The 13,185-nt window shown below is 36.5% G+C and overlaps 1 protein-coding gene across 1 annotated transcript; it reads right to left on the bottom strand.

The window, feature by feature from the left end:
* Positions 1–1,816: 1,816 nt before the first annotated feature.
* slc5a5 (solute carrier family 5 member 5) lies at positions 1,817–12,245 on the bottom strand. Its single transcript, XM_065247887.2, has 16 exons — positions 12,078–12,245; positions 11,482–11,888; positions 10,960–11,025; positions 10,675–10,726; positions 9,017–9,084; positions 8,633–8,787; positions 8,393–8,533; positions 7,992–8,121; positions 7,802–7,890; positions 7,591–7,703; positions 5,805–5,875; positions 5,646–5,732; positions 5,194–5,396; positions 4,996–5,099; positions 4,817–4,893; positions 1,817–2,481 (listed from the first exon to the last, which is right to left on the bottom strand). The coding sequence occupies exons 2-16, from the start codon at positions 11,821–11,823 to the stop codon at positions 2,386–2,388; spliced, it is 1,794 nt and encodes a 597-aa protein (XP_065103959.1). The 5' UTR covers positions 11,824–11,888; positions 12,078–12,245; the 3' UTR covers positions 1,817–2,385.
* Positions 12,246–13,185: the final 940 nt, after the last annotated feature.

The raw sequence follows: 13,185 nt of genomic DNA, 5'->3' as shown, positions 1-13,185 counted from the left end.
ATGATGTGCGACTGATAGTGCCATTGATATTTTAGCTTATTGTGAATGGTACAGGCACTCCATGACTCCACAGCTGGTGATTTCAGTGTCTACTGTAAATACTACTGTTAAAAAAGAAAGAGTAAACAATTGATATTGATCTTAAAAAAATTTCACATGCACGTTTGGGCAACGCCTACAATCTTGGTTGGCAAATGAACATGTTTGGTGCACACAGAACTGGGTATATTGGAAGAATGGTCTAGGTTCAACGAAAGGAAAAATTTAGCTTCCCCTAAATTTAAAAAAACTAAGGATTCCTAAAAGGTTCTTTGTTAGGTTGCATTTTAGCATCTGTGGCTATATTCAAGTTCATTTAAACTCAATTTAAGCCTTACAAGTTCATCTATACAAATGTTGGGAACCCAACGCTGGAAGAACAGGAAGAACATTCAAATTCCACACAGAAAGACCACCTGACCCGACCCAGCTGGGGCTTGAACTGGGGACCCAGAAAGATCCATTAACACAAAAAGTCTATAAAAAAAGTCACAAAGACTATAAAAAGGTGAGCAAGAATTGGTTCAAGGATCAAGGGTTTCTTTGTGGGACCAAAAATGGTTCTTCTATGGCATTAGAACCTTTCTTTTTAGGCAGCGGCTACTTACACTGAGTGCAAATAGCAGTAGATTCTATTGACACTTAGTGCAAATAGCGATAGATGCTATTTACTGTCAGGATCCTGTTAGGATCTTGCTTTGTCTTTTGCTGGGTACACACCAAAAGATAATCAGGCTGATTTGGGGCCAATTTCCCCCTTTCTGACAATCCTAGCTTTGTCCCAATTATCTTGATGGTTCTGCAAATTTTCTTATCAGATTTTCCCTTCATGTGAGGTGTGTTAGAAGTGTCCGAACATGATCAGAAGAACGTCGGAGCCGCCCCGATCGCGAATTGTAAATATTAAACGATTCAGATTATCACGTGAAACAAAACAGCATCCAATTAGAAAGCGAGCCAATGGAAGACGAAACCATAACAACTACAGTCTTGGCACAGCAGGAACAGTCCAAAGTGACATGTTCAAAAGCATGTCATTTCTTTATACCCGTTGTTCGCTATGTTTGTTTACTGTAAAGTCACGTTTGGCCGCGAGAGACATCGCGAGATCTCAGTGAGATTTCCCGTGTTCACAGTCGAGACTCTGGTTGAAAATCTGTTTGTGTGTGGTGTGCCGTCTTTGACACATCATGGCACACCACACACTATAGCAGTGTTGCACATTATATTGCATTCGGTCTTATGGTATAGGCCAAATCTGTTCAAGTCATTGAAGTTAACTAAATAAGAAAAGAAGAATAGAAAATCACTTACTGCTGCAACTGGCTAACTGTAACTTTGTAACAAAGAGTAATCTGTATTCATCTTTTTAAACTATTGTCCAATAGCAAGAAAAATAGATTTTATCGATCAATACCAATTTTTGGGAGCTATACCGATGCATCTCTAAACACTTGTTAGGCACTTTATTTCCAATTTTCAAACATTTTCCTCATTTTAATGCTTTTCAATACGAAATGTGATAAGAGAAGAAAGAAGTGAGAAGAGTGATGCGGATTCAAAAGTCACTTCCACAAGCCATACGTTCTACTGCCTAGCCTACACCACCGATTTCAACAAATATTATTAAACTTTAGTGCTCCAACCAGGCATTGGTGGGCAGAACTAGTGTAAATAGTGCTTGCCAACAAGGGACACTATTTACACACAGTTTAAATACAGTATACACAGCCTTTGCTATGTCTTGTGGTGAGCCAAATTTATTTTGACTGATATATTATCTTAATTTTCCAACACAAATTGCGATCATACACATTTTTCAAAGCATTGTTGTAGAAGTTAAAAATCAATCAACATGATATGTTTTCATTAAAACAATTCAGTTTATTAAAGAATGCTTTGCATCTGAACTATTGTTCAGTGTCTGTACTATTTTGCTCTCGGCTGAGAATGACAGTAAGTTGACATACAGGTGTACTGCAGGTGTCCGATGAACAGAAACCTATTGTGCGTTATTTCATTATACAACTGAAAGAACTATTGATTTACAGATCAAAGAAACATGAAACGTGAAAAATTAGGTTCTTAGGGTCAGTTATTCAGCCCTGCCAGCCAAAATGAAAGATAAATAAGATTACATTTGACATACTTGAAAAGTGACGGATCAGAATGTGCTGCACGTGATGTGAAATAGTATCTCAACATTCATTTCACACATCAAACATTCATTGTACACAGGGACACTATAGTAATGCAGTTGTTCTTCTGCAAAAAGGACATTTCATCTACATTTTTTTTTTTTTTTAATCTGATCTTTCAAATGATAAAAGACAATCCAGCATCTGTCTACATTTCACCTTTGTTGAGTAAAACATCACCAGCACCCAAACGTTCTTTTGGACCGAGAAGGATGTCGGAGGGATTGTATGTTGTTGTCTCACTCTGTTGAGAAAAAAAATTGTGATTTTAGGTGGTATGAAAGGGGATTTAACTGAACAAAGTTTTGCAGACAGTGTAGCACTAACAAACTGACACTGTAACACTCGTCACTATTGGTCAACACAATGATGCATTATGGTGTTTACACTTTTGAAGAGAATCAACCTATAAATGGCTTACTTATGCAGTAGTTGTCTCCAAATAATAATCTGGTTAAGGATTAAGTGTTTAAAAATTGATAAAGTTACATACTTCACATTTAAAGGGCAGTCTGAGACAATAATATCGTTAGCCACATTAGCGCTAACAAACACATGTAGAAAAGCTTTTTGGTAAAATTAACCAGTCAGTCAGTGGCAGTGGGCGGGGCTTTGTTCGTGTGACATCACATTAACAAGTGAATCAAACACCATGGCTGCGTCCGAAACCGCATACTGTATAGTAGGTACTGAATTAGATGAAGTACCTACTTACTTGGCGTTAAAACAGTAGGTACTGTATAGTATGAATCCAGGTAGTATGAATGAGATTCGGACGTACTACATCCGCCTTGTTGCTACATCACGTGACATACGTCGTCATCACGTCATGTCATTTCAGCCATAGATATGTATATAAAGGCTAGATGGCTCAAGGCGGAGTCAGCTGTGTCGTCACTTGGCTGCCATCTTAGGTCAGTGCTGCCATAGTGCTGCTCCCTGCTGCTGTGGACGGAAGGTGAGTGACATACGCCAACTAAAATGCTCGTAACTTGCTGAATTCTTGACGGATTTACAAACGGTTTGGTTTTTTACAAACGTTATTAACGTGGCTATAATTCTGGATGCTTTAACATGTTTCATGAATTTTTTATTTATTTTTAGTATACGTATTCAGTGTCATAGGTACATCTTTGACGTTTATAACAAACCAATCCGTTTGAAAATCGGTAAAAAATTGTTATGGTCATTTAAAAGTACCTGCATCATTAAAACTCAATGCTACGAGTGAGCGAGCGCCCTGTCGTAAGATGGCCGCCAAAATGCGGATGTTCCACTCAATTGGCCATCAGCGCGGACGAGCCATCTAGCCTTTATATACATATCTATGATTTCAGCGCGAAAACAGCCGCGTGCCTCTTCTTCTTCGTTGGATAACTCCTCATCCGGGGCATCATGGGATAGTGAAGCGTCCATTGTATGCACAATGCAAAATCTAACCTGAAATAGTAGGTCATCCGGGTACTTTTCTCATACTGTTTTTCCAATACTATGTATTCGGACATACTACTCGCCTCGCCTACTGCTTTTTGCGTACTGTATAGTACGTAGTAGGCGGTTTCGGACGCAGCACATGTCTAATGAGACTGCTTTGGTTTAATAGGAACATTGAAAAGTCTTCATGTAAATACCTTAATCAATGGGATTGAAGACGATCGGATGCATATTTGGATCGTATTGAAGGGGTTGTTGTACTCCGGGGAGAAAAGTCTGCATGTAAACGTGTGAATCGTAGTATTTTCTAAATCGGATGCAAAAAAAAACTTGTGCACATGCGCAGAACATTTGTGCTCCAAGTTCACGTATTATTTACCTCTTATATCACATGATTCTCATCACAGAAACACGCAACAACGCATCACGCATTATTAAGGTAACGTTAATGGGGTCACGCGCTGTTCACGCGATGTACTAAATTATGTAGCGTTTATGTGTACTTTTAAAACATAAGGCTACTTAAAGTAATAAAATAGCGTTGTGCCTTTTGAAAAGTGTTTTCATTACCTATATCTGAAAACTTCTTAAGAACAACTTTCTTTAACTCAGTTTTGACTTTTATCCAGAGATAAAGCATGAACTCGACGAGAGATCTGCAGGGTAGCGTTGCCAAGTCGTCTGCTTTTTTCGAGTTAAGATTTGGAATACTGTTTAAACTGTTTCCACCAGTTGTTTTTCTGCAGGTTAAAGATTGAATGATTTGAATGCTTAGATATTGATATTTGGGCTATGAATAGTCATTGGGATGCTTTTGGACTAGTTTTGAACATCCATTCGGATGGTTTTGATACGCGAGTCTGGCAACCCTGGCTGTGCGCTTGCTCAGACTTTCGGTTTGGATTCTATATAATGTACATGTAAACGAACATTTAAATCAGATTGCAATGTTTGTGCATGTAAACTATTTCGTCGTAACCTTCAATCGTATTTAATTCAGTCGGATTGACAATATTTTGTGCATGTAAACAATACCATTGTAAGGTGGTTGTGTTCACACACTGCCAACACACATTTACGTCCAAACACTTGTAAAAGTGGATTTTGCATAATATGTGCGCTTTAAATGCAACCATCAAACTTACCAAGTTTCGACAGGATGAAACATGTTTCAAATTCCACCATAATAAACCAGGATCAATAGATTCCTTCTTTGTGGGTCCTGCAGAAATGCATACATATTAATGTAAATGTACAGCAGCATCTATTTACATTCGGGTAACATTGCAAGTATAGTTACTGTGTTAAAATAAGTTTCTCTCACCTGTAATGTAGCTAACCACCGCACCAACCAGGACGACTGCGCTTGTTGACAAGGCTCCAAAGTAGAGGTAGGATATTGAATAGATAGCTTTAAGGCCAGATTGACTGTACAAGAGTAACATATATCAGATTGTAAGAAATATTCATACAATTTACTGCGAGTTGAACATAATACAGCCTTTGTTTATAAGAGACCTACCCATAATCCTCAAGATCTGATGGTTCCAGTGTAGGTGACTGAATGAGTGTGGTGGTGCCATTGAGTGTTGCATTAAGTGACAGACACTGACTAGCACTGGTGGGTAAAACACCCATTATTTTTGGTGTTGGAGGATAGATTGTGCTTCCAACAGCAAGCCATAGAGACAGACAGAAACCAACAGCCACGCCCGAGAATACCCCCTAAAAAAATTCACAATAAGCTGATATATAACTTATAAAACCAAATTGAAATTGTTTATATGTTAAATTAAGTAGTAAATTAAGTTATATTGCTACTTTACAGAAGATAAGTACAGAAACCCGAGCAGATAAACCGTATTTTCTCCAAATCCTATAGTTATTTATCGGCAAGCTAAGTGTTTATAAAAAGATGGATATTCTAATCAATGTACTGATTGAATAAACAGTTTGTTTTTAATAGGATCTTACTGGTTTATTTGTGGCTGGTACAAACATGCCCAGCACAAATGCTCCTAGAAGTGGACCATTCACTACACCCATGACTGTAAATGAGCCCTGAAAAGACAGCGCTTATTAGAACACAAGCACACACACTTAAATACAGCCTGCTTTAAATCACAACCATACCTGAAGAACTCCCCAGTCCAGCAGGGATGAGAGAGCCGCCATCGTGATGCAGCCAATCCCGTAAAACAGAGCTGTTTTTCACATATCAAACAATAACATGAGTTCTTCTTTTTACATTTTCAGTTAATAACAATCACAGATTAACATCACTGATCTTGTCGTTTAAAAAGTTACATTCTATAAAGTATTTACTTTAGTCAAAAGTCTAATTGTAATGGATATCTAATCCAATATTTTCACTGAATACGTACAAAACACATAAAACAAATTTCTGTCCAAAGTGTTGCAAATTAAAAATAAATATCCTGCAAGTTCAAATGCAAGTTAGCCTCCATCTTTTAACTAATGAAACGAATGCCACATTTTGATGATAGATCCCCATAATTATGGGAACATTATCAGTGGTGTGCACAGACCAAAGACAAAGCTTCACAGGGGCGGAAAGGCAAATTTCTAATCGACTCTTTTTGTATTTCCTTTGTAATTCAATTGATACACATATAATGCATGAAACATCATCAAAATTTGAGATTTATTAATACAACTAAATATTAATATAACAAAATAAGTATATATATATTTACAAATTACTGAGAATAATTACTGAGGAAGGTAATTATATGTTAAAATTGTGTTCAATATTTTTAATTATAAAACATAGAATAAAAACATGTTTACTATGGATTACCACAAATTAGCACCTTTTCTACATTAGCCATAGCTTAACCATAATATTTATTAGTCAAACCCAATACAATGGTAGTCCATTTAAAAAAAAAACATATTAGGCTACTCTTTTACTATAACAAAACTATAAAGAATTTTCATAAATGAATATATACCACAAAACTTAAATGTGTCAGTAAACAACACAAACGATCACCGGACTGAAGCATCTTAAGACGTGCTTAACGTATTGTTAAATCGAGCGTTTATGTCAAAAAAATACGGTAGATACAATACAATCGCTTTTATTGTAATTAAACTTAACTCACACGCTGCCAAATTTGCTAATTTGTGATACACATTTACATTTTTCCTATTACCTGTCGTTCAGCTCCGCCGCCAAAACCTCGTGTGCTCAAGTTCATGCGCCGCTGCGCACACCAATCAGCGTATGACATCAGAGTACCGCGAGAGTAATCATAAATCGGCGTTTGAAAGACTCTCGCGATACTCGCTGATCGGGAGCGCCACATGAAGTCGAACATCTTTTATCTTTCAACACTTACTTACACTTTTTTTTTTAAAGTATTTTTAAGGTCGTCAAATGTGACTAAACATATTCTTAAAAGGTTCTGCAGGTGACTGCTTGCAAACGTCACACCTGAACTTTCTGACAGCAGAAGCTACAAATATTGCTACAGAGTATACAATATTTTAAAATATAGGAAATAGCAGCTAAACAAAACATGCATTGCGATCATAAAAATACCAAAGAGAACAAAACCTAACAAAAGGATCAGTAAAATGCAAAATAAGTATAATGTAAGAAAGCAAACTGCGAGTGCCAAGACCAGTGTAAATGGTGATGTAAATGCTGGGCTATTTTCAAAAAGGAACAAAACCAGCCGTTAGGTTAGGTTAACTCAGAAAATGTTTATAGTTGACCACAGGTTGAAACAACTCAGTATTTGGATTGAAATAGCCCATTTACAACCAAAACGTTGAATTTGTTGCTTTTTGACTCAAACATGGGTTAAAAATTACCCAGCATATTGTAATGTAAGAAGTTGTGTATGTAATGTTACTTGCACTTGAAATAATAAGTTGTTTTCAACCTTACATAATGACTTGGAGAGCAAGAGTTGTTTTCTCTGTGAAACGGTCATTAGCCATGGCTTTAACACATCCTCCATGGTAACAGCAGCCATGGCGTTGATGCTGGTGGACACTGTACTGTGGGAACAAAAGCAGGTATGGCAGATTCAGTGTGATTCAATTTATTATGTACTGTGGGCATCAACACCACACAATGTTCTGATGGTTTCAGGCACCTTAAAGTCCCACCGTATGCACAGGCTAAAAAAAGTCCTGGGAAGCCCGGGTGATCCCGGAAAATGTCCAAGACCAGGTACGGCATGTACTGTGATATCAAGATAAAATCAAGTTTTTTTTTTTCAGACCTGTCATGCAGTTTTTCACACATGTGTAATAAAAATGTAGTATTTGTATTTATTTGTTTACCTGGTCAGGTGAAGATATTTTCCCAGCTTTTAGTGGATCACAATTGGAGTACAAAGCAAACATCACAATGCCACAGGTGGCTGCACTGCTCACAATAAGACACAGACCCACCTGGTTAACCAGCAGCGCCCTGCAGCATAGCACAAGAGTGACACTCAGTGGATTTGTATCTAAATAAGCGACAGCAAAAAATAAAAATAAAATAGCATGGGTCTCAATTAACACTGCAAGTCACTTTGGATAAAAGTGCCTGCCAAATGCATAAATGTAAAAACCATAATAGCACCTCAGTGCTTGGACCATAATGATACTTGTTTGCTAGTCAACAGTAAAAAGAGTCTTATGGTAAAAATGCAGTGATTTCAATGACTTTGCATAGCAATAAAGAGAGATTTTCTCACAATTGAGCTTGTCTTTCTGTTCTGCATGATACGTAACGCTGCACTTGAGCCTGATTGGCTCCGTACATGGATAGCCAGACCATAGTCCCGCCCACTGTGAAACTCCAGAACGAATAGCGCTTCTGCAGGTCTATGCTAAAGCTTTGACACAGATGAAGATGGGGCGAGAGAGCTATACAACAATCCAACAAATGCAAATTCACTTTATTTGATCATTTAAATGCTTGCTATTGTTTATACTCATTAAAATTGATGCGTGATCCATTGTTGGCGATCTCTAGCACCCTTGCTGGTCCTCCAGCCAACAGAGTGCCATGAACGTAGACTGCAATAAACCCACACAGCATAACAACAATCTGAAACACATCAGTCCAAATAACCGCTTTCATGCCCCCCTGCAGGAAAACACAAACACAACATTACTATATGTTGATGCTTCTATCCACACTGTGGACTTACATTATAATGTAACGTCATCTATAAAATTGATTGACAATAAAGGTTAAGAATGCAACTCCAACAATCTAAGCTCTTTCACAGCGTCATCAAGCTATGCCGTTGTTGTTATTAGCGACTTCTAGTGGTGAAAAGTACATAGTGTGCCTTTAAGCAATCACATCTTACCAGTGTTGTGTAAAATGTGCAGATGATTCCAGTCGAGAAAAGAGATGCCCACATATTTAGACCCGTAGCTTGAAAAATAATAACATTTGTTAGAAAAAAACACTTAAAGGACCATTCCACTTTTTTTGAAAATATCCAGCTCATTTTCCAGCTTTCCTAAAGTTAAACATTTGATTCTTACCGTTTTGGAATTCATTCAGCCGATCTCTGGGTCTGGCGCTAGCACTTTTAGCATAGCTTAGCACAATCCATTGAATCTGATTAGACCATTAGCATCTTGCTAAAAATAACCAAAGAGTTTTGATATTTTTCCTATTTAAAACTTGACTCTTCTGTAGTTACATCTCAAGCTGGTGTAATAATCAAGGATTTTGCTGCTGTAACATGGCTGCAGCAGGCGTAGTGATAGTACAGGGAAAAATTTTCGGGCAGTGCGTAATATCACTACGCCTGCTGCAGCCATGTTACATCAGCAAAGTCCTTGATTAGTACACCAGCTTGAGAGTATAGTTCCTAGCCATAATATGATATAATGATATCATATGATATAATAAATAGATATTATCTGCCTAGAAAATCGCAACTTTTAATTTTCCGTCGGTCTATATATATATATATCGAAACTCTTTGGTTATTTTTTGTGCAATGCTAATGGTCTAATCTGATTCAATGGATTGTGCTAAGCTATTCTAAAAGTGGTACTGCCAGACCCGGAGATCAGCTGAATGTATTCCAGTAAGAATCAAACGTAAGAATCAAATGTTTAACTCTAGAGGAGCTGGAAAATGAGCATATTTTAAAAAAGTGAAATGTCCCTTTAAAGGAGCTGTATGTAGGATGGAACTCTAGTGGCTGATCTTGGTATCACAGTCTAAAAAAAAAATGGAGGTGGATTTTCCACCGCCCTCATCTTGGGTTGCCATAGCATATGTTTTTCTGCTAATTTTCATGTTTGCAATGCTTCTGTTGTTTGCAAATTACAATTACAAACCCAATTGTGTGAATTTTTATAACTCAATCTGAAGCTCATTTGGAAGGTTGTGTCCACTGGAGGTCACATTTATAGCCCATTGTGATCTCATTTCAGCAACTTTAATAACTGGCAACTAAGCTTTTAACATACACTATTAGGTAAATTGGCAGTGAGCAGGATCACACAGATCAAAACAAAAACCAGTAAGGCGCATTTTAAAAAGACTAGCATTGTTTTTCAAAGAAACAGATACTAGATATCTACAAATATTTTAGCATTTTTTATTTAGTACAGTCAAAATCCTACATACAGCTCCTTTAACTTCAATTTTCAAAATCAGTGTACGTTATTTAAAGGGACACTCCACTTTTTTTTGAAAATATGCTCATTTTCCAGTTTTGGTTGTTTATGAGCACGATGCTAATGGTCTAATCTGATTCAATGGATTGTGCTAAGCTATGCTAAAAGCGGTGCTGCCAGACGCGGAGATCGGCTGAATGAATTCCAAAACGGTAAAAAACAAATGTTTAACTCTAGGGGAGCTGGAAAATAAGCATATTTTTAAGAAATGTCACTTTAACAGCTCACTAACAGCTAGATCTGTTATGAATGACAGAAATCACACTGTGGATATCACTGTCATAACAAGCTTTGTCTATTATAGAGGAAAGTACATTTGTCTTACCTTGATTCAAGATGACTGCGGGAGCAAAGATCACAATACCAGTGTAGAGGAGCTTCAGGAAAAACAAATTCATCTCCAAATTATTTTATCCATTATTTAATAAAAATGTATTCTTGACAACATTTTTCAGAACACATCATTTGATGCAATTAAACAATAAAAGATAAATTATAAAGCTGAGAAAAAAACTTTTTGTATCAGTTCTGCAAATTAATGTTATTGCAATGTTATCATGGTATAAGCCGATTTTAATGTGCACACAGTATTGTGGTGAGTTTGTCTTACTGTGGCTACAATAAACTGAAGACTCCCCAGGAGTTGCATCCCTCTTCCAAACCTCATCCCTAAATACTAAAACACACACAAAAAAAGACTTGTCAGTAAATTTTAACACTTAAACCCCTGTTTATGCAAACGCATATATAATACTCTGGTGTATTTTTTATTTAAAGGATATAAACAAATAAATAAAAGTAGTTCGAAAATAAACTAAACTAAAATACAAATTCTAAGAAATCCTGAAATTTAAATCCTGAAAAATAAACTTAAATTTGATTTAAAATGTTATGCATGGAACAATGAAAGCAAAATGGATATTTGACCCCATGCTGCATACCTAGTACACATGGTATTTTATCTCACACTACTGTAGTGAGAAATTACTAAGATTCCTTGAGCAGGTGCATCTAGCTAATAGATCCACACATTTAAAGTCATCTGAATTTTGCCATTGTTTTAATTTTTGGTGATTTTAGAGGTAGACAGGGATTAGATTTGCATTACAAAACTACTTAAAAAAATCCAAACCTGACATGAGCTTGTAATTTTAAGACGATAGAAAACTGGCACAAACAGGACCGCCGTCATGAAAGAGTTAATCGCCTGTCCGAGGCACATATACAGGAACTTAAAACCATACAAATAGGCCTCTGATGGGACACCAAGCACTTGAACAGCTGACATAAAGCTGGCGCAGAGCGACAGTCCGACAGGCATGGCAGAGAAACCCCTGCCACCTGTGAAAAAGTTGTCCACGTTAGAGTGACCTGGGCTCTTTTTCAGAGACTGGAATAGCCCGATAGCCACCGATATTCCCAGCATAGCAGCAAATACTGCGTAGTCCACCAAACAGAAGCCTGGTCTGTCCATAATGCTGTCTGTTTAGACTGAATCGGCAACTAAATGAGTAGAGTCTCTCTTCAAGGGGGTTTCAGCTGTAAAAACAAACCGTGAAAACACAATGCATTCTTAATGGACCTCCTGTTATGCCCTTTTGATTTTTTAACATTACTACTTATGCAATCCACAAGGGTCATTTAAGGTAACAGCAAATAAACTGGTTGAGCATAAAATGAAAAAAAAAATTATATATTACATAATAAAATATATACTAAAACACTTACCTTAGGTTTGACAAAAATATGCAGAATAAGTTTATGAGTGTTTTAAAAGAAGATATTCCACAGGTCAACAGTAAACAGCATTGGCTTAAAAAGATACTGGCCTGTAAGTATGAAGAGTTAGTGAGCATTCTTTCAAACAGAGGTGGATTTATGTTTCTAGTCTGATAATTCTGATAATTGAAGGCAGTCTGAGGGGAGGAGCATTATGAATTATTCATATGTATTATAATTAGCATCATTATTATGTATAGGGAGGAGCATGGTGGGATTGACACTAAACTAGAGTTTTTTCAGACTGATAATGTATGTATGTATATATATGTATTCCAAAAGTGAAAATATAAGCACTATGCACTATTTGCACATCTGTTGCTTTGTGCACTTAGAGATCACATATCAGTGAGCCTATACGAGAGACTAAAGATCGCCCTGAATTTTCATATAAACATTATTAACATGGGTCTATGTCTCAGAGGGAAAACCCTAACACTATAAAATTTAAACTTAATGATATTTATAAATAATACAGTTTTATTATCTGTCAGCCCTAGTCCAGTGTCATTTAATAAAGTTATGACACCTCCAATATGTTCTGTTGGGTTTAAACGCACACACAGTTGCCTAAGGGTGCCAATTATAAGTTCCTGGGAGTTTTCCATAAACATCTACAAATGTTGTTGTGTAGACCTCTGGGTTCTCCTTTCTTTTCTTTTTTTTTTGTGATAACTTGTGAAATAATAAAGATACCTCCAATCTGCTCTGTTTGCATGGTGTAGCCAGCTATGAGTTCACCGATGTTGGGACCTCTGACCATTTTTTAATATTCAATAATAAAGTTTGAAGTTCTTATTAATTATGCCTAGTATATGATTTTAGCATTAAACCAGTTGTTTATTAAGTAATTCATTGTGCTATGTCCCAAGTAATTACTATAATTACTAATACCATGATTTTCATTTTAGGATGGTTGACATTTTTTGTAATATCTTAAAACTAAGCCTATGCTTTAAATTGGAAATGAAGCAGGTGGATAAGTTAAAAATTTTAGTAAATTGACTTCAAAAAATATATAACATATATAAATGAAACCACTTAATAGAAAAAATAA

This window comes from Paramisgurnus dabryanus, chromosome 11 (genome assembly GCF_030506205.2).
Source record: "Paramisgurnus dabryanus chromosome 11, PD_genome_1.1, whole genome shotgun sequence".
In the NCBI taxonomy this organism is placed as follows: domain Eukaryota; kingdom Metazoa; phylum Chordata; class Actinopteri; order Cypriniformes; family Cobitidae; genus Paramisgurnus; species Paramisgurnus dabryanus.
The sequence above is the reverse complement of the archived record's forward strand: the minus strand, read 5'-3'. Positions and strand labels throughout refer to the sequence as shown.